This window comes from Maniola jurtina, chromosome 15 (assembly GCF_905333055.1).
Source record: "Maniola jurtina chromosome 15, ilManJurt1.1, whole genome shotgun sequence".
Classification (NCBI taxonomy): domain Eukaryota; kingdom Metazoa; phylum Arthropoda; class Insecta; order Lepidoptera; family Nymphalidae; genus Maniola; species Maniola jurtina.
The window spans coordinates 13,810,287-13,829,324 of NC_060043.1; the positions used below are offsets into that span (position 1 = coordinate 13,810,287).

A 19,038-nucleotide genomic window follows, 5' to 3' on the forward strand; every position below is an offset into this window, starting at 1 on the left:
GTCAACAGTTTCATATTAAAAAAAATTGATTTGAACAGTAAAAAAGGTCGCAGGTACTTAAAAAATTGAGTTCTAATTCATTATTATCATTATCATGTCATGGTGCATGAAAATTCGCTTTGTGGAAAATCATATAAGTTTTCTGGAGACTCTTTTCAACTTGATTTTTTAGAAAAACATTGCTTTAGGTACTTTCATCGTGTCTTGAATCCGTATGTTATCACTGGCAACACGCACTGCTCGAACACTTGTTGTCTTCAATAGCTCTGGGTTTGTATATCAATTCCATTCCATCAGCCTGTATGCGTCCACAGCTGGACATAGACCTATCCAAGAGCGCGCCACCAAACACGATCCTCCGTCTTCCTCATCCAACCGCTCCCGCCACCCTCTTCAGGTCATCGGTCCAGCGGGCCTGTAGGTTTGTATATCAATGGTTCGTAATCACAAAAGTTAGTTCAACATAGGACTTCGTTAGGAAAAGACACGGGGCGTGGAAAATAATGGAGATCGCTCCCAAGTTTGCGACATCTCTTTTTCATGTGCAAGGACGGCGATCTCCTTGCCGCAGCTTTCTATCAGCCTTTTGCTCTGTAAAATTTAATTCCATGCAACTATACCGCTTTGCTCGCTCAATTATTGTGAACGAAATCCACGAGAAACAATAATGGTCTCTATTGTTACTACATTAACAATCTTTAGTAGTCAAACGAAAGGAATACACATGCAAACTGGCCAATTAGCTGCGGCCGATGCCATGACCGATAACGGTAATTGGTCCACGCGCCTGCTTCCGTGTCAAATGTTTGTAATGCGTGGACGATATTATGCGTATAAGTGTTAGTAACCTAAGCCTAATGCGGCATCACACTTAATATTATAAAGGCGAAAGTTTGTCTGTGTGTGTGTGTGTGTGAGTGTATGTTTGTTACTCCTTCACGCAAAAACTACTGGACGGATTTGGCTGAAATTTGGAATGGAGATAGATAATATCCTGGATTAGCACATAGGCTACTTTTTATCCCGCAAAATCAAAGAGTTCCCACGGGATTTCAAAAAACCTAAATCCACGCGGGCGAAGTCGCGGGAATCGGCTAGTGAACTATAAATCGGTCGCGCAGTTTGCACCTCGCTGGAATACGGCGCCTCTCCCACTTCCCCGCTCACCTCCCCGCGGTTGTCTTGTCGCGTCAGTACGGTTCGCATACGTACCTAAGCGTCAGTGTGACGTAACCGACGCTAGGTGCAAACTTAGCTTGACCGAGTAGTATGCTAAGAGAGCTATGTTTGGAGTTTCTCTTCGTCATTAAATCAGAAATGAGGAGATCCGTTGGAGAACGAGAGTAATCGACATAACTCAACGGGTTGCAAAGCTAAAGTGGCAATGGGCAAAGCACATAGATAAAACGATAGAGATTGAAGTCTTAAGATACCATAATGGCGACCTTGCTTTGGAAGGCTTGGCGGTGGAAAACTAACTAGGTGGACGGACGAACATCAAACGAATCGCAAGGAACCACTTGATTCAGGGCGCAAAACTGTGGCATGTGGAAGCCCCTTAGACCTATGTTCCGCAGTGGATATCTATTACTTGATAATGATGATGGTGATGAATAAAAATCACTGATGTATCACTGACTTACATCCTGGGGACGGGCATAGAATACTTTTGTCCCAGAAAAAAAATTGTTTCGACGGGAATTTTTAAAATCTCAAAAACCACGTGGATGAAATCGCAAGCACCATCTAAGTTTATTCTGCAAAAAAAGATTTTTGCTCAATGTTATCAACTTATGGTTTTGTATCTCTTATAAATATGTATACAAGGATTTATGTAACAACTAGTTCTATCTCTTATGGCTTTATGCAAAAACTAGATTTATATATATATGTTACAGTCATAGTGATTAAATAGCTATTATACATAATGACTGGTCATTATGTATAATATCAAAATTGACTAGACAATGTAATAAATTAATCACTTTATCCGGATATTATTCATAATAGCGGTTCAAAGTTAGCCAAAGTAATAAATACGGTCTAACTTTGAACCTAACCTAACCTAACCTAACCTAACCTAACCTAACCTAACCTAACCTAACCTAACCTATGTACCCGTTATAATACATAATTATGTCATTAAACCACGAAATAAGTCTCAAAACAGTATAATATTGCTACACATATAGTTAGGTATGCATAAGGCAAATTGAAATATAATTTTATAATATTTACCTGTAAGTACCTACTTGTTTTATTACATCATCCAAGTCTTCGAAGAAATTATATAAAATTGCTAGTTAATGTGATTAATTCTGTGTCAATTATCAGTTTATCTAAATTGGGTAGACATTATAAATAATGACTAGATAATATATATAATATCAGGATTTATTACTTTGGCTGTGACATATATACTGTAAAGTTGCTGTTATGAAATGGCTACGAATAAATAAACCAGATTATTCAATTTTTTAAATATTCGATGCGCTAGGGAAAAGTCAATAGGTTCGTATTTTGCGTCATTCAAAATCTTATTAGAAAATAAATTGATTACACAGGTACTTTCTGATAACACTATATTTCTATATTAGCTTTTGCCCGTGACTATGTACTACACTTTCGAACCCCTGTTTTATTCTCTTAGGGGTTGAATCTTTAAATACCCTTTCGTAGCGGATGTCAACGTTATAATAGCTATCTGCATGCCAAACAGCCCGGTCCATGGTAGTAGTTTTAGCTGTGCGTACATTTAAAATCAGTTAGTGACTAAGTAAAAAGAAGATGCCTATTCACTCTTGACTAACTGTTAGTCAAGACTGAATAGGCATCTTCTAGGTAAGCACGCTCCATCTTAGGCTCCATCATTCAAAATTCATGCAAAAAAATCAAAATCAAAAATCAAAATATAATATTCAAAGTAGGTACTATTGTACACCTTTTGTTTGTCAAATTTGTTAGATTTGAAAGATGATATAGTGATGATAATTAATTGTGTAAACTTAAAACTAAAGCTACGAGGGTTCCAAACGAGCCCAACTCTGAGAAGAGCGCACAACAAACTCAGCCGAGTGTTCTTTTTTTCCTTAAATGTCTGTCATTCAGTTAGTTTCAGTCACCTTACACTTGTATATATTAGATAAATTGATTACACAGTTATTTTCTGATATTACTATATGTCTATATAAAAGCATTATATCAGTTATAATATCTAGCTCAGAAAGTCAACAGCTTAGAGTTCAATCCACTTCATACTATATACCGGGCTTGTTGAAAAAGATGATGTTTTTGAAAATTTTGTATTTATATATTTTGATATCGACAGTGGAAGACCTTAGGGTATGGACGTTAGACGACGAATCGTTAGTGAATAGCTTTAACACGTGGGGGTTCACCGACGAATACGAGAGTGCTTTCGATCAACAACTTTATGAAAGAGTTATTGATGAACAAAAATGTAATGAACAGTTAGAATTTTTGTGGAACAATTCAGCGGTTGGTTTGCAATGTAAGTGTTATTGTTGTGAAGATTCCAATGGACCCAGTTATGCCACAATAAATTGTCAACTCGTGTGCCAGTTCAAGGGTTCCGTACCATGGTACAAGAACATAGTGCGTCAAGTTCCGTCAAGGAAATCACAAGTGTAAATTAAACATTTATAACACACCCGACAAGTGAAGGTTACAGAAACTAGAAAAGAGCTAATAACTTTCAAACGTGTGAACCGATTTTCTTGGATTATAGCTAAGAACACTCTCGATCAAGCCACCTTTCAAACAAAAAATACTAAATTAAAATCGGTTCATTAGTTTAGGACCTACGATGCCACAGACAGAGATACACAGATACACGCGTCAAACTTATAACTCTCCTCTTTTTGGGTCGGAGATTAAAAACCTATAAGTAGGATACGTTCTGTTGATTAGATGAAATTAGGCAGGTAAGAATAAGAAGTCTTTATTTGCTAGAACATGGAATATGCTAGCAATTTCTATCGTCGTTTGCGAGTCCGAGTCGCACTAGACCGATTTTTTATGACAACTAATAGCTCGTTCACACAGGGCTGGGGAGTTGGGAAACTCCTCCTTTTTCCGAAGTCGGTTAAAAGTGGAGGTCTCCAAAAAGTTTTTTTGCTATTGTATGGGTATGAGTGCGATGTCAAATGAAAGAGGGAGAAAATTCTGAGTTTATAAATATAAATGTACAATAACTTAATATATATGTATTAGTATTAATGGTATATTTTAATATAAATGTATTAAAATATACCAAGTGATAGAAAAATAATTTTGACCTAATGTTTCAGCGTTCATTAAGACGATCGTAGTCGGGTTTTAGTTTTCAACTTTTAAAAATACGAGCTTTTATATTTTCGTGGCGGCTATTTTGACTTTTTATTGTTGTTCTATTGACAAGAGAAATACACATTCTGTGAAAATTTCGACTCTTTACCTATTATGGTTCACGAGATAGGCCCCGCTGACAGACGGACAGACGAAGGGATAACGGAACGGAAGCTTAGTAACAGGGTTAACTAAAGGCAGCTTTCAGATACCCAAAAAAGATCAAGAATACCTACAAGATTTAAAGATTTCACTGAATAACCAATAACGTACATTGAAATTTTTACATGCAATTATTGTTCACAGTTCAGGATGCAAGTGGCAAAATTCCAACTGGAATCTTATCTGGAAATCTAGTAGATTTGGGAGACTATCATGCGTGTCTTGCTATAAAACACGTCGAAGAAAATGTGGATATTGAAGGTAAATACTGTATGATGCAGTATCCATCACAGTTGAACCAACACAATACTGTACTGACAGTACCACTAAATATGGGCTTGACAAATATAACCAATGTTTTTTCAAGTATTGCTGATGTTTTTCCAAACATTACTAAAGTTTTTCCGAATATTACTGTTTATCCGAATATAACTGAAATTTTTCCGAATATTATTGATGTTTTTCCGAATATTAATGATCTTTTTCCGAACATTACTGATGTTTTTCCAAATATTACTGATATTTTTCCACTGCGTAGTAATATATCTCATCAAACTCTTGAAGATATTATCTACAGGATGAGGCAAAAATATGCTCAGATAACATCCGATGCAAGTCAGCTACTTGTAAGGTAAGAAGATTACTTCATATTATAGAAAGGTACAGTTAGCAATAAAGCTAGGTTTGCACCTGTACATAGTTGCTTGTACTGGCGGGTGCAATCCTGTCTTTGTTGCTGATTGTACCAAGTTTACATTGAATTGTGATAAGCACAAATCTAAATTAAAACTACATTACATTTAATTAAATTAATTCATTTTCTTCATGATGTTTTCCTTCGTCGTTAAAGAAATTGATATTTAATAGCTTAAAACGCACATAGCTCCGTAAAGTTAGAAGTGCATACCCGAGATCGTACCCCTGACCTCCGGAATAGAAACAGGGCTGTAGCTAGAGTCGAATTTGAGGTAGGGCAGCATTGGTTTCAGGTAGAGCGGAAGTAAAATCATAATTGATCTATTTCCGAAACACGGGCTCCTCAATCAATCACCATGTACATCATTGACCTCTCGGTCAGTGATGTACGTACATGCAATTGCTACCTATTCGTAGACAAATAATATCTGTGACAGAGCATGAGCTGAGAATTAGATCCATTAATTCTAAGAACTATTAAATCCTCAATGATATAGAGCAAGCGAACAAAATGGTTGAACTTCCAGATTTGGATGTAGTGATCCACGCCTGAGAGAGAGTGCGAAATAATTAATTTTTGGAAGGGTAGTAATTTATCTTAGTTTTTGGTATTTTTAAGGTAGGGCATTTTGATTTCAAGGTAGTGCATTGCTCCACAATGCCCCCCCTAGCTACGGCCGTGAATAGAAAGCTGATATCTTAACCAGTAGGATAACCAGTAGATTGCCAGACTTCACACACCCCTACCTACTAATTACCACATCTCATACTTATTTCAGAGAAATGCCGGCCAAGCATTCATTATTTCTAAACATGGCAATAGGGACTTGCATACCCAAAGTATGCCGACCAAAGCAAGCTATTCAGTTTTTCCAACAACGGTTACTTTCAAGCGCTGGCCTGGGACTAGAAGACACCAACATAACATACAATGAATCCTACTGTCGCTTGCCAAACGACAAACCGTTAAGCATAGCGGACTATTTGGCTTTGTAAGTATATTTATTTGGGTTCCATACCTGAAAAGGCAAAACGTAACCCTCATAGGATCACTTTGTTGTCTGTCTCTCCGTCTGCGTGTCTGTCAAGAAAACCTATAAGGGACTACCCGTTGACCTAGACTCATGAAAATTGGCAGGCAGGTACGTCTTATAGCATAAGTAAACCGAAAACTCAGCTGGTAGCTTCCACGGAATTTTATCATTTACTAGAGAATGCCCGCGGCTTCACCCGCGTGGATTTCGGTTTTTAAAATCCACTAGGAACTCTTCGATTTTCTAGGATAAAAGTACTCTACGTCCTTCCCCGGGATGTATCCCAAGTCTATAGGTACCAAATTTCATTAAAATCGGTTGGGTGGTTGGGCCGTGAAAACTTAGCAGACAGAGAGACAGACACATTTTCGCATTTATATGATATGTATGCAGTATGGATAAGTTTTCAGGAGAAACTACTAATTTTACTACTATTTAGGGTTCCGTACCTAAAAGGTACGTAAAAGGAAAAACGGAAACCTTATATGATCACTTTGTTGTCTGTCTGTCTGCGTGTCTGTCTGTCTGTCTGTCCGTCCATCCGTCGTGTCTGTCAAGAAAACCTATTTATTTATTGATTTTATTATTTGAAACAATTGTTATTTTTCAGTTTTCCAGTTTTCTCAGTACGATACTTTTTTGGTTTTATTTATTGATTTTATTATTTGACACAATTGTTATTTTTCAGTTTTTCAGTTTTCTCAGTACGATACGTTTTTGGTTTTATTTATTGATATTATAATTTGACACATTTGTTATTTTTCAGTGTGATTTTCAGCTTCATCGGTTTTGTCACCATAATGAGCACTGCATACGATTTATATGAAATATTTGTTTTAAAGAAAAGTGAGTATTCAGAAACATTCTATATTTTTATAGATAACTACATAATGCCCGCGACTTCGTCCGCATGTATTTAGGTTTTTCGGAAACCCGTGGGAACTCTTTGATTTTCCGGGATAAAAAGTAGCCTATAAGCTAATCCTGGATATATTATCTATCTCCATTGAAAATTTCAGCCAAAGCTGTCCAGTGGTTTTTGCGTAAATCAGTAACAAACATACACACATTGACGATTCAAAAGTACCTGCCTACTTGTAAATTTTAATGGAATAAAAAACATTTTGATTGATCGATTGTAAGAAAAACCCTTCTCATTCTGAGAGATTACCCGTACTCAGTAGTGTAGCAGTGCAGTGGCTGGCCGTGTAGTAGCTAACGATGCGTTGATGATGATTTTATCATATTATTAGCTGATGACCACGTTTTCGTCAAAATCTCGTGGAAACTACTTGTGTTTCTGTCTCAGTTTTTCTTTTAAGGGTTCCGTACCTCAAAAAAAAACTGAATCCTTATATGATCACTTTGTTGGCTGTATATATGTCTGTCTGTCTGTCCATCTGCCCATCTGTCTGTCTATCTGTCTGTCCGTCTGTCGTGTCTGTCAAGAAAATCTATAGGGTTCTTCCCGCTGACCTAGAATCCTGAAAGGCAGGTAGGTAGATCTTATAGCACAAGTAAAGGAATAAATCTGAAAACCGTGAATTTGTGGTTATATCATAGAAAAAAACTTTAGATGTGTTTCAATTTTCAAAGTAAGGTAACTAAACTATACTAAGTGGAATATCATGTGAAAGAGCTTTACCTGTACATTCTAAAACAGTTATATTTATTTACATTATTATCTTATCAATAACTAGAGGATGCCCGCGACTTCGTCCGTGTGGATCTAGATTTTTATAGATCCCGTGGGAACTGTTTGATTTTCCGGGATAAAAAGTTGCCTCTTTCGATTACATGGACGCAACATACATCGGTACCAAATTTCGTCAGAATCGGTTAAACTGTTGGGCCGTGAAAAGGTAGCAGACAGACAGACAGACAGAAAACTTTCGCATTTATAATATTATATTAAATATTAATATTAATAATATTATATTATGTTAAAGTATGGATGGATTATGATTTTATTCCCAGAAAAATCGGAGATAAACCCTCTATACAGATGCTGTTCGGTATACACGAACACTCAAAGGTTTCTGACATTCAACAAGGTCCCCGGCGCTTTGGAGTGCGTGGACGGCGTGAGGGCCATCTCTATGTTGTGGGTTGTCGTGGGTCACACCTACACCTTGTCTATGATGCTTATTGTACAAAACATAAAAGCGAGTAAGGAAGTAAGTTCCACTATTTATTTATTAATCAAATAACAAAAGACATTTTTAGGGTTCCGCACCTCAAAAGGAAAAACGGAAACCTTAAAGGATCACTTTGTCTGTCCGTCTGTTTGAAATGCTCTTTCGCGATCTGTGTTTCCTATCAATTGCAATCCCGGTATCTTTAAAATAAGAATGAATAGGTATTTTCTAGGTAGACGCGTCGCATCTTAGGCACATAATCAGTCATCACTTCCCATTAGGTGTGATTGTGGTCAAGCGCTGGCCTATAATGAATCCAAAGTTTTGTTTCAGTGGGTAACTTCCTTCAGCAGCACGTGGGTGATCGCGGGTCCCATAGCCGTGGACACTTTTTTTCTTCTCAGTGGGATTCTATGCGTCTATTCTATCATTGGGAAAGTTAGTCAACGTGAGTACATCTAAATATAAAATATACAAACGGAAAATGTGGCGACTGACTGACCGGTTGATCTATCGACGCACAACTCAAACTACTGGATGGATCGGGCTACAAGGCAAGCGCAGATAGCTATTATGACGCATACATCCGCTAACAAAGGATTTTTGACAATTCAACCCATAAGGAGGTAATTTGCCATTGCATGGCAATTATGGCGATACTTTAGACCTAATTCACACGAGCGTCAAACAGCATTGCGTTGAAACACGGCGTTGCGCTGGAAATACAACAGTGCGCGATAAAAAAGCGTTGACGTGTGAACAGATACTTGGCAATGCATTTGTTCTATTTTAACGCTTTTTTAATGAACGTTAAAACAGCTCTCGTACGAATGAGACCTTATGAATAACTAGAAGATGCCTGCGACTTCGCCCGCGTGGATTTATATTTTTAAAGATCCCGTGGGAACTGTTTGTTTTCTGGGATAAAAAGATGCCTACGTCAATAACAGGGACGTAAGCTGCCTCCGTACCCATACAAATCGGTTAAGCGGATGGGTCTTTAGAAATCCCGTGGGAATTTTTTGATTTTCCGGGATAAAAAGTAGCCTATGTCTGTCCCCGGGATATAAGCTGACTCTGTACCTCGTCAGAATCGGTTAAACTGTTCGGCCGTGAAAAGGTAGCAGACAGACAGACGCACTTTCGAATTTATAATATTAAGTATGGATAATTGTAATACCATTGTTAACCTTCATTTAGAGCAAAAATAAATGATTGATTGATTGATATAGTGGCTTAAAGTTTGTGCGGTCCACGCGGATGAATTCGCGGGTAGAAATCTATTAAAATTTAAGCTCCTGAAAAAAGCATACAGTATTACACAGTCGAAGATTGTGTAACCGATGCGATAACAAAGCGTGGATTTGACAAATACCAGCATTGGTCTGCAATTTACATTCACTCACACGGCTCATTATTATTGTGCCGAATCTTTGAAAAGAGCAACTGTCAAGATTTCTGTTTGCTCTTCCTGGAAATGTATTCCGAATCAGGGTTTTCTGAACCGATGCATGCAGCATTTGACGATTCAAAAACATTTTTGTAAAAGTATTTTTTGTTAAAATAAAAAAATACTTATTTCTGTTTCTATTATTGCTTTTTAGGGTTCCGTACCTCAAAATAAAAGAAGGAACCCTTATAGGATCACTTTGTTATCTGTCTGTCTGTCTGTCCGTCTGTCGTGTCTATCACGAAAACCTTTAGGGTACTTGCCGTTGGCCTAGAATTATGTTGGCCTAGTCATATAGCACAAGTAAAGAAAAAAAATCCAAAAACCTTGAATTTGTGTTTATGTCGCACAAAAAAAAATGTGCTCACGAAAAATTTAATTTAATAAATCCACATATAGATGGCGCAGTCCGTTATTAACTTGCAGTGTTTTACATAAGAGTGGCAGGGTAGACCTTGTATGATTCAAAAGCACTTGTAAAGGTTTAATTAAATTAAAATATTTTGAATTTTGAACTCAAAAAAATGGATGATGGAACGGAACCCTTCGTGTGCGAGTCCGACTCGCACCTGACCGGTTTGACCTTTTTATTTACTTGCCTAAAATACCTTGCTTAGGAAATTATTAATTTTATTTCAGGGCGATTTATCGCATCTTTACATCTCTTCTACCTGCATCGAATCCTCCGAATACTGCCATTACTGTCAGCTATGATACTCCTCCAAGCATCCGTGTTCCACCGGCTGTCAGATGGGCCGCTGTGGTCCAACATGGCCCACTTCACTGTCATGTGCCGAAAACGATGGTGGTCCGCGCTGTTGCATGTGCAGAATTATATTAAGCCTGTTGGATTTGTAAGTAATTTTTTACCTCAAAAAGAAAAACGGAACCCTTATAGGATCACTTTGTTGTCTGTCTGTCTGTCTGTCCGTCTGTCGTGTCTGTCAAAAAACCTATAGGGTACTTCCCGTTAGATAAAATTTGGCAGGTAGGTAGGTCTTATAGCACAAGTAGAGGAAAAATTCGAAAATCGTGAATTTGTGGTTATATCACAGAAAAAAAAATTAAAATGTGTTTCAATTTTCTAAGTACGATACTATACCAAATGAGGTATCATATGAAAGGGCTTTACCTGCATATTCTAAAACAGATTTTTATTTATTTTTATGCATAACTAATAGTTTCTAATTTATCGTGCAAAATGAAGGCAAAAATACCCGAGTACGGAACCCTCGGTGCGCGAGTTCGAGTCGCACTTGGCCGGATATTTTTAAGTTCTCGCCACTATTTTCTCATTTCAGTGCCTCTACCAAAGTTGGTACATGTCAGTGGATCTACAGCTGTACATGTTCAGCCCTGTGATACTGTTCTGGCTGTTGGGCGGTCAGAGGGTGGCGTGGTGCGCGCTCTCCGCAATCATCTTAGTTTCCTTCGCGCTAACCACTACTGTCAGTTTCCTGAATAACTATACTGCTTCTTTATTGAATTTGGTGTAAGTCTTAGCATTTAAAACATTCAAAATCATTTGGACCCGCTTTGCGAAAAGTTGCGGACCGGAACCAAAATAGTTTTATAACAATATTGAAACCTTTCTGTACGTGTGTTCGTACTTCAGGCTGTAGTTAGGCGTTGGTTTGTTCTCAAAGCTTCTGGTTTTAAGTGGTGTGGTCGATCCTATCCTGAGTGGAAGATTCCTGAGTAGTTCCTTTTTTTTTAACTTATATTTTTTCCGCTAGCGAATTTTTTATCAGGTCAAAATGTATGTATAAACGGAAAATGTTCTGTCTGCTGTTTTTAACCGACTTCGAAAAAAAGGAGGAGGTTCTCAATTCGACGGTTTTTTTTTGTATGAACCGATTTTGGTACATTTTTTTATTTGGTAGGCGATACTTTCGAGGTGGTTCCATTTCAGTTTGGTGAAGATCTGATGATTAGCTTCGTAGATAGAGAACTGAACTCCTCAACGGATAAGAGTAAATTGCTCGCGATAGGTGCAATGGCTTAGTAAACAGTAAGGTTTTAACCAGTTAGAGCATATTTTAGAAGTGGGGCCACTATAATATTATGTCGTGAAATAAAAAAATAAAAACCGACTTAAATAACCACAAACACTAAAAATATTTTTTGTTTCTAAACTATGTATGAAGTCGGGCGAGCTTCATGCTTTGATTTATTATTTATTTTATTATACTTACCTACTCGCATGACTTCATACATACATACACGCTTAGAAATAAAATTATTTTTTACTTTTTACTGTTTGTGGTTATTGAAGTTGGTTTTTTTTTTTTCAATTTTTTTTTAAATATCTAATTCTGATGAAAAGTACAGAGATAGTTTCCATCCGGGGAATTTATATTTTAGCCTTAAAACCGGTCAAGTGCGAGTCGGAAGGATACCATCATACAAGACACTTTTATGTAGAACACTGCAAGTTGATGACGGACTGCGCCATCTACACGTGATTTATTAAACTAAGATCAAAAATTTAAGATTTTTTTTCTGTGATGTAATAATATTCCACAAATTCACGACTTTTTTTTAGACTTTTTCCTTTACTTGTGCTAAATTTCACCTGCCAAATTTCATTTTTCTAGGTCAACTGAAAGTACTCTATAGGTTTTTTGACAGACACTACAGACGGACAGACAGACAACAAAGTGAGCCTATAGGTCGCTTTTTCCTTTATCAAAATTGCGGTTGCTTTTATTTTTTAATTAAACATTTATTGAAAATTTATTTTTACGATCTTATCACTTTTAAGTTTACGAGTAACTTACGAAGTCATCGATTAACTTAGAAATACGGAACCCTAAAAATCAAATATTTCTCATGGGATTGTACGAAAATCAGCATACAAAGTAGCTTCAAAATTAAAATAAAGGCATCATTTTCATTTTTTTAGACGCGTAACCGAATTTAATCGTTATTTCATCAATTACTACATAAACCCGCTGACCCGAGCGTCGCCTTTCTTCATTGGAATGATGTACGGCTACCTATTGGTCCAGTGTAAAGGAAAGAAGATTCGTATTGCAAAGGTTTCTAGTACTATTTTTTAATATTTTTATTTATAGACTACACGCACAACAGACGGAAACGTTTAAGTGCGGAAACCAGCCCAGAGAGAAGAAGAAGAATTTATAGACTAGCGCTTGGTTGCAATCAAACCTGCCCGCAAGTGATGATGCAGGCTTAGATGGACCGCGCTTGCTTAGAAGGTGCCTATTCACTCTTGAATTGAAGACCTTATTATTATTGTCTTTTTCCAAATAATAACAATAAGTATGTTCTTTGTTAAAACTAGGATCTATGTCCGCGCGGATTTGGGTTTTTAAAAATCCCTGGGAAGTGGGAACTCTCTGCTTTTCCGGGATAAAAAGTTACCTATGTAAATTTCCGGAACGCAAATTTGTACCTTTCATACAAATTGGTTTATTGTATGGGCGTTTAAGAATCCCGTGGAAATTCTTTGATTTTCCGGGATATAAGGTAGTCGGTGAAAATCGGTGAAACCGTTGGGCCATGAGACATTTTTGCATCACACTAATATTATAAAGGCGAAACTTTGCATGTGTGTGTGTGTGTGTGTGTGTGTGTGTGTGTGTGTGTGTGTGTATGTTTGTTACTCCTTCACGCAAAAACTACTGAACGAATTTGGCTGAAAATTGGAATGGAGATAGATAATATCCAGGATTAGCACATAGGCTACTTTTTATCCCGGAAAATCAAAGAGTTCCCACGGGATTTCAAAAAACCTAAATCCACGCGGACGAAGTCGCGGGCATCATCTAGTTTATAATAATACTAGCCGATGCCCACGTCTAGGTTTAGGTTTTTCGAAATCCCGTGGGAACTCTTTGATTTCCGGGATAAAAAGTAGCCTATGTGCTAATCCAGGATATTATCTGTCTCCAATCCAAATTTCAGCCAAATCCGTCTAGTAGTTTTTCCGTGAAGGAGTAACAAGCATACACACACACACACATACACACAAACTTTCGCCTTTATAATATTAGTATGAAGTACTAAAATATGGATGGATAACTGTTCTTACAGATTCTAGTATGTATAATGTGGATTCTGGCGTTCGCTATGATGGCGTTCTGCATACTCAGCATGTTCGTGGTCATCCAGGAAGACCACGACTCCCAGATGTTCGACAACTTCCTCAACTCTTACATGAGGGGGATCTGGGCGCTCGCTGTGGGCTGGATGATATTCGCTTGTGTGCACGGATACGGAGGTACTTCACTAAATGTCACAAGTCAAACAGACAAGACAAAGTTAAGAGGAGTCTCTCCGTCACTCGCTTCATACAAACGTAGTTTCAATTTCATTTGAATATTAAGCAACCAATTTCCATGAAATTTTGCAGACATATTCTAGAAACTAATATCTATGTCTGTGGTTTTCCAGATTTCTGTTGAATATTTCGGTTTCAAAGTTACGCGGTCTTAAAAATTCACATACAAATCTTTGAGCCCCTGTAATTTTAAAACTACATATTTTTAGAAAAATCTAAAACACCACAGACACAGATATTAGTTTCTAGAATATATCTGCGAAATTTCATGGACTTTGGTTGCTTAATATTCAAATGAAATTGGAACTACGATTGTATGAAGCGAGTGACGGAGAGAGCCCTGTTAAACAAGATAAAGTTGAAAACTAAAACCCGCTACGGTGGAATACACAGAATCTGGAAACAAACAAACATACATACATACATAGACTGCTAAAATCATTCCTCTTGGCTTTGCCGCAGTCGTGTAAGAAAGTCCTTGAGTGGAGACCGCGTTCAAGCAAACGTAGTGTGGGACGCCTTCCAGCACGATGGACCGACGATATAAAGCAGCTGGCGGGAAGTGGCTGGATGAGGAAGGCTGAGGACCGGGTATGGTGGCGCTCTTTAGAGAAGGCATATGTCCAACAGTGGATGTCCATAGGATAACGATGATGATGATAAATTAAAAAAAAAAAAAAACAAAAATACCCCATATGCAATTAGCACTGCATTTGGGTTTACCCAAACATTAAGCTCATACGCCCCGCTATTTTGTTTTATAACAATTTTTATGTACCCAGTGACACTCACGCTATCAAGACGAATCTAATGATGTCTCATTTATCAAAATCAGTAAAATGAGTAGTTACGATTTAGTGGCAAATTATTTTGACGATTCAAAAGCACTTGTAAATGTTTATTTGAATAAAAATCTATTCTATTCTATTCTTTTCTTTACGAGCGGACATATGACGGACATAGCAGGGGAGTCCAGAGTTACATTTAGAGAAGGACCTGAAGGTTAAAAATAAATCTATGAAAGGTATTTTACGGCAAAGCCAAAAGGATGGTTATGATTTTTGCAATCTCTGTATGTGTGTATGTATGTATGTTTGCATCCAATTTCTGTGTGTTTGACCAAGCCCCTCAACTACTGAACAGGTTTTGATGAATGATCTAAGATGAGATGAGTCAACTAATGCGTTGTAAAGGTCCGAGTGGCATAGGCTACATTTTATACGAAAAAAATTCACCTAACGGATGTTACATCAAAAAAAGTTGGGGTCCCCAAAATTTGTTTTTGCTATTGTATCGAGTGGGATGTCAAATGAAAGAAGATAATTTTGAGTTCATGAATATAAATGTACAACGACATTAAAATATACCAAGAGAAAGACAATTTTACTATAATATTTCAGCGTTTATTAAAACGATCGCGGTCGGGTTTTAGTTTTCAACTTTATTTTGTTAAACTATGGTTACACTGCTCAGAATATTAAAACGCGAAGGAAATCGTTTTCTAACTTAAAACTTGTACCACAGGACCAATAAACTGGTTTCTCTCTCTACAAATGTGGAAGCTACCGGCGCGTCTCTCCTACGCTATGTATTTAACACACTACTCTCTCATCTTACTCGTCAACGGCAGCATGGTCACCCCTTTTTACTTCAACGATGGGAATACAGTAAGCCAATTTCTTAATTATTTTGACAATAAAGCTACAGTTGACGACAGTTATGAAACTTGTAGTATAGAAGCAGGAGTTATTTTGCGGAATTCCATGATATACAAGGAACCAAAATCTTAATTTGCTATAATCCGCTAAACCAAACAAATCTGTATGGTGCAACATGCAGCATGCGACATGCACCGCCAGCCCTCCCACTGATAAACATGCAGGAAAAGCCAGCCACCAAGCAAGCAATATGCACCACCACCACGCACACCACACAAATCCCAAAACCACTCGACGCACGTTTCGCCCCGGCATCGGAGCATCCTCAGGAGATGTAGACCTTACAATGCCTAGTTGCAAAGTCATGCAATCAGACATTGTAGAGTTATGAAACTAGTAACAAAACCACGAAGCTTCATCTACACTGACAGTGCCGTATAATATTTTACTTCTCACCAATTTTGATAGTATTCGAGAATCGAAACTAAAAAACGTCAAAGTAAAGTGGACCTAACGATTCTTGATTTAAAGCCAAAAATTCAGCACCATTAATTTTAATTTCGCAACGTTTGGAGCGCTGGGTCTAACCTGATGATGTGGCCTACAATGGGACGCGTTTACCTAGAACCCTTGTTTTAAAGATACACGGATTGTAATTGGTAGGAAACACAGATCGCAGCAAATTATTCTAAACCTTAGCCATGTGTTATTTGAGGCGTGATGATGCAAAACGTTTTGTGCGTGTAAATAGTTTATAAGCCGATTCACTATTTGTTTTACAGATGTATCGAGCCGTAGCAAATACCGCGCTCACAACAATACTGGCTTTTGTGTTATCAGTCACTATAGATGCGCCGTGTTCTAGTCTTCAGAAGTTACTTCTAGGCGGAGGTTTGTCTTTTACATCATCAATCATCTTCAATAGCCTACAGACAAAGTTAGCTTACATCCCGGGGAAGGATAAAGACAACTTTTATCCCAGAAAATCAAAGAGTTCTCACAAGATTCTTGCAGGCAAATCCGTTTAAACGATTAACCAGTATATGTTTTCTACAGAGATAGCTTGCGTCTCGGAAATTGTTATAGCAATTTTTTTTCCCGGAAAATTAAAGAGTTCCCACGGGATTTTTTAATAAATTCAAACCACGCGGACGAAGTCGAAGTTTAACTAACTTACGCCCGTCGAAAAATATGCACTCAAGTTTACTAAATTTAATCTTTCCGTTTTCTTAATAATTAAAATCAATGAATTACTTCTGTTTTAGGAGTGAAGAAATCAAAAGCAGAATCTCAAGAAGAAATAATTGCACACGAAAACGATAAAGAGAAAACTGCATTATAATTCACCATAGCATAATGTTATGTCATTATTATGTAGGTAATTAATATTAGTTTTAGTTTAAAGGCACAGACCAACTTGAAGTGCTGTTAATTGTAAAAAAATGGAGAAATAAAATTATATCTTCAAATTTGTAATAAAAGACTGAATAGTTAAGAGTTTTTCTCGTTCTTTGCTAAAATATTCAAGTCATATTTCCAGTCACAATAACGTCTAACGAAGGTCGTTTTTCTGTACCTACCAACAAATTACTTCAGCAAAATTGTTTATGTTTTTAGGGTTCCGTACCTCAAAAGGAAAAAGGAACCCTTAAAAATCACTTTGTTGTCTGTCTGTCCGTCTGTCGTGTCTGTCAAGAAAACCTATAGGGTACTTTCCGTTGACTTGGAATCATGAAATTTGGCAGGTAGGTAGGTCTTGTCTGCATCTTTCAGGATGAGCCCACTGGGCGTTGCGCAGAGGGAGGCACCGGCGCACGTTCGTAAGAGTTCCCGGAGCCTCTTAATATGCGCTGAGGATGGCCATCGAGGGGGTAGTGGGTACAAATCCCACATAACCCGATCTCTCCTCAAAGAGGTAGGGTATCTTGTGACGATTTCCCCCCCGTCAACAAAAAAAAAAAAAAGGTAGGTCTTATAGTACAAGTAGAGGAAAAATCCAAAAACAGAATTTGTGTTTATATCACAACAAAAAAAAATTAAATATGTTCACAAAAAATTTAATTTACGAAATCACATATAGATGTCTCAGTCCGTTGTTAACTTGCAGAGTTCTACATAAAGGTTTTAGGTACCTGTATTATCTTGTAAGACATGGTACGGAACCCTTCGCACGCGAGTCCGACTTGCACTTGCCAAGTTTTTGGTAATGGCAAGAATTTTATACAATCCTATTTCTTTAGTTAAACCATGCATCATTCCTAAATGGAGCATGTGAGATAATTCTGGTGTGACAATAGACTTTGTTTAGTCAAAACTTTTGATATTCTATTTAGGTTGAGAAAATGTAGAACTTTTCTATCTGAAAGTTAAATACCAACGAAATTGTTATAGTTCCATTGTTATTCTAACCACTTAAACTCGTTATACTCCAATCAACACTGTAAGGCCTAGCACAGACGAGCGATTTTTGTGTGAGACCGTCTTGACTCGATGACTTTAAAGGTACAGTATTGAATGCTCTGGTCTCATAATGCGATTTCCGGTAGGGGCGATTTGGGTATAATACTTATGTGATTTCTATATAGGCTCTGGTCTGGATGGTAGATGGCTGAGGCTATTCAAGGATTAAATCAACAGCTTCCTAAAAAGCTGGAACCTGATTGGCAAAATTTCAACCAAACGGGTCTTCCTATTACGGTTCATTAAATACAGCCCGCTGACAGACACAAGGCATTCCGAAACAGTGGAACCTTTAACGATTCAAAATTATTTTGAATTTTGATATTATATCACTTTGATGTCTGTCTGTCTGTCTGTCAGTCTGTCGGTCAGTCAGTCAGTCAGTCAGTTAGTCAGACAGTCAAATAGTCAATCAGTCAGTCAGTCAGACAGTCAGTCAGACAGTCACTCAGTCAATCTAAATAAAAGGGATAGTGATAGTCATAGGGGGGATAGTCATAATCATAGGGGAATAGCGGGAGGGACCGACAATTTTATCAGTCATGTGCGAGAGGCCTATTCGCTAGTGCAAAACGACTTCGTTTAAAATCAACGGACAGAATCGTCACTCCGAGGGGTTTATGCATTCCCGTTACTCGTTAGCAATCAAGACTGCATTGTTACGGAGCGGAAAAATGCGGGATACCACACGGACAGTGCCTAGAGCTATTAACTTCTACTTCTATCACAAACTGTCTATTCATAGGATTGTCAGTCCATATTATGTAGCAAGCGCAAAACACGTAGG

At 37.6% G+C, this 19,038-nt stretch overlaps 1 protein-coding gene and 1 long non-coding RNA gene across 4 annotated transcripts in view; one reads left to right on the forward strand and one right to left on the reverse strand.

Moving 5' to 3' along the window:
- Positions 1-242: 242 nt before the first annotated feature.
- On the reverse strand, positions 243-18,483 carry LOC123872552. 3 transcript variants are annotated; one of them, XR_006797494.1, is made up of 3 exons: positions 18,473-18,483; positions 5,542-5,544; positions 243-415 (listed from the first exon to the last, which is right to left on the reverse strand). It is a non-coding gene; the product is annotated as an uncharacterized LOC123872552 (long non-coding RNA). The 3 variants fall into 3 exon arrangements; XR_006797495.1 differs by lacking the exon at positions 5,542-5,544 and adding an exon at positions 12,271-12,273; XR_006797496.1 differs by lacking the exon at positions 5,542-5,544 and adding an exon at positions 12,821-12,822.
- The window catches only part of LOC123872534, a 28,990-nt gene continuing 13,167 nt past the window's right edge, over positions 3,216-19,038 (forward strand). The window contains exons 1-13 of the mRNA XM_045916852.1: positions 3,216-3,511; positions 4,654-4,865; positions 4,947-5,140; positions 5,985-6,197; positions 7,006-7,085; positions 8,217-8,416; positions 8,711-8,825; positions 10,467-10,681; positions 11,129-11,319; positions 12,733-12,868; positions 13,887-14,073; positions 15,658-15,800; positions 16,574-16,682. Of these exons, the coding sequence (XP_045772808.1) occupies positions 3,283-3,511; positions 4,654-4,865; positions 4,947-5,140; positions 5,985-6,197; positions 7,006-7,085; positions 8,217-8,416; positions 8,711-8,825; positions 10,467-10,681; positions 11,129-11,319; positions 12,733-12,868; positions 13,887-14,073; positions 15,658-15,800; positions 16,574-16,682 (2,224 nt within the window). The 5' untranslated portion in view covers positions 3,216-3,282. The remainder of the gene's footprint in view (positions 3,512-4,653; positions 4,866-4,946; positions 5,141-5,984; positions 6,198-7,005; positions 7,086-8,216; positions 8,417-8,710; positions 8,826-10,466; positions 10,682-11,128; positions 11,320-12,732; positions 12,869-13,886; positions 14,074-15,657; positions 15,801-16,573; positions 16,683-19,038) is intronic.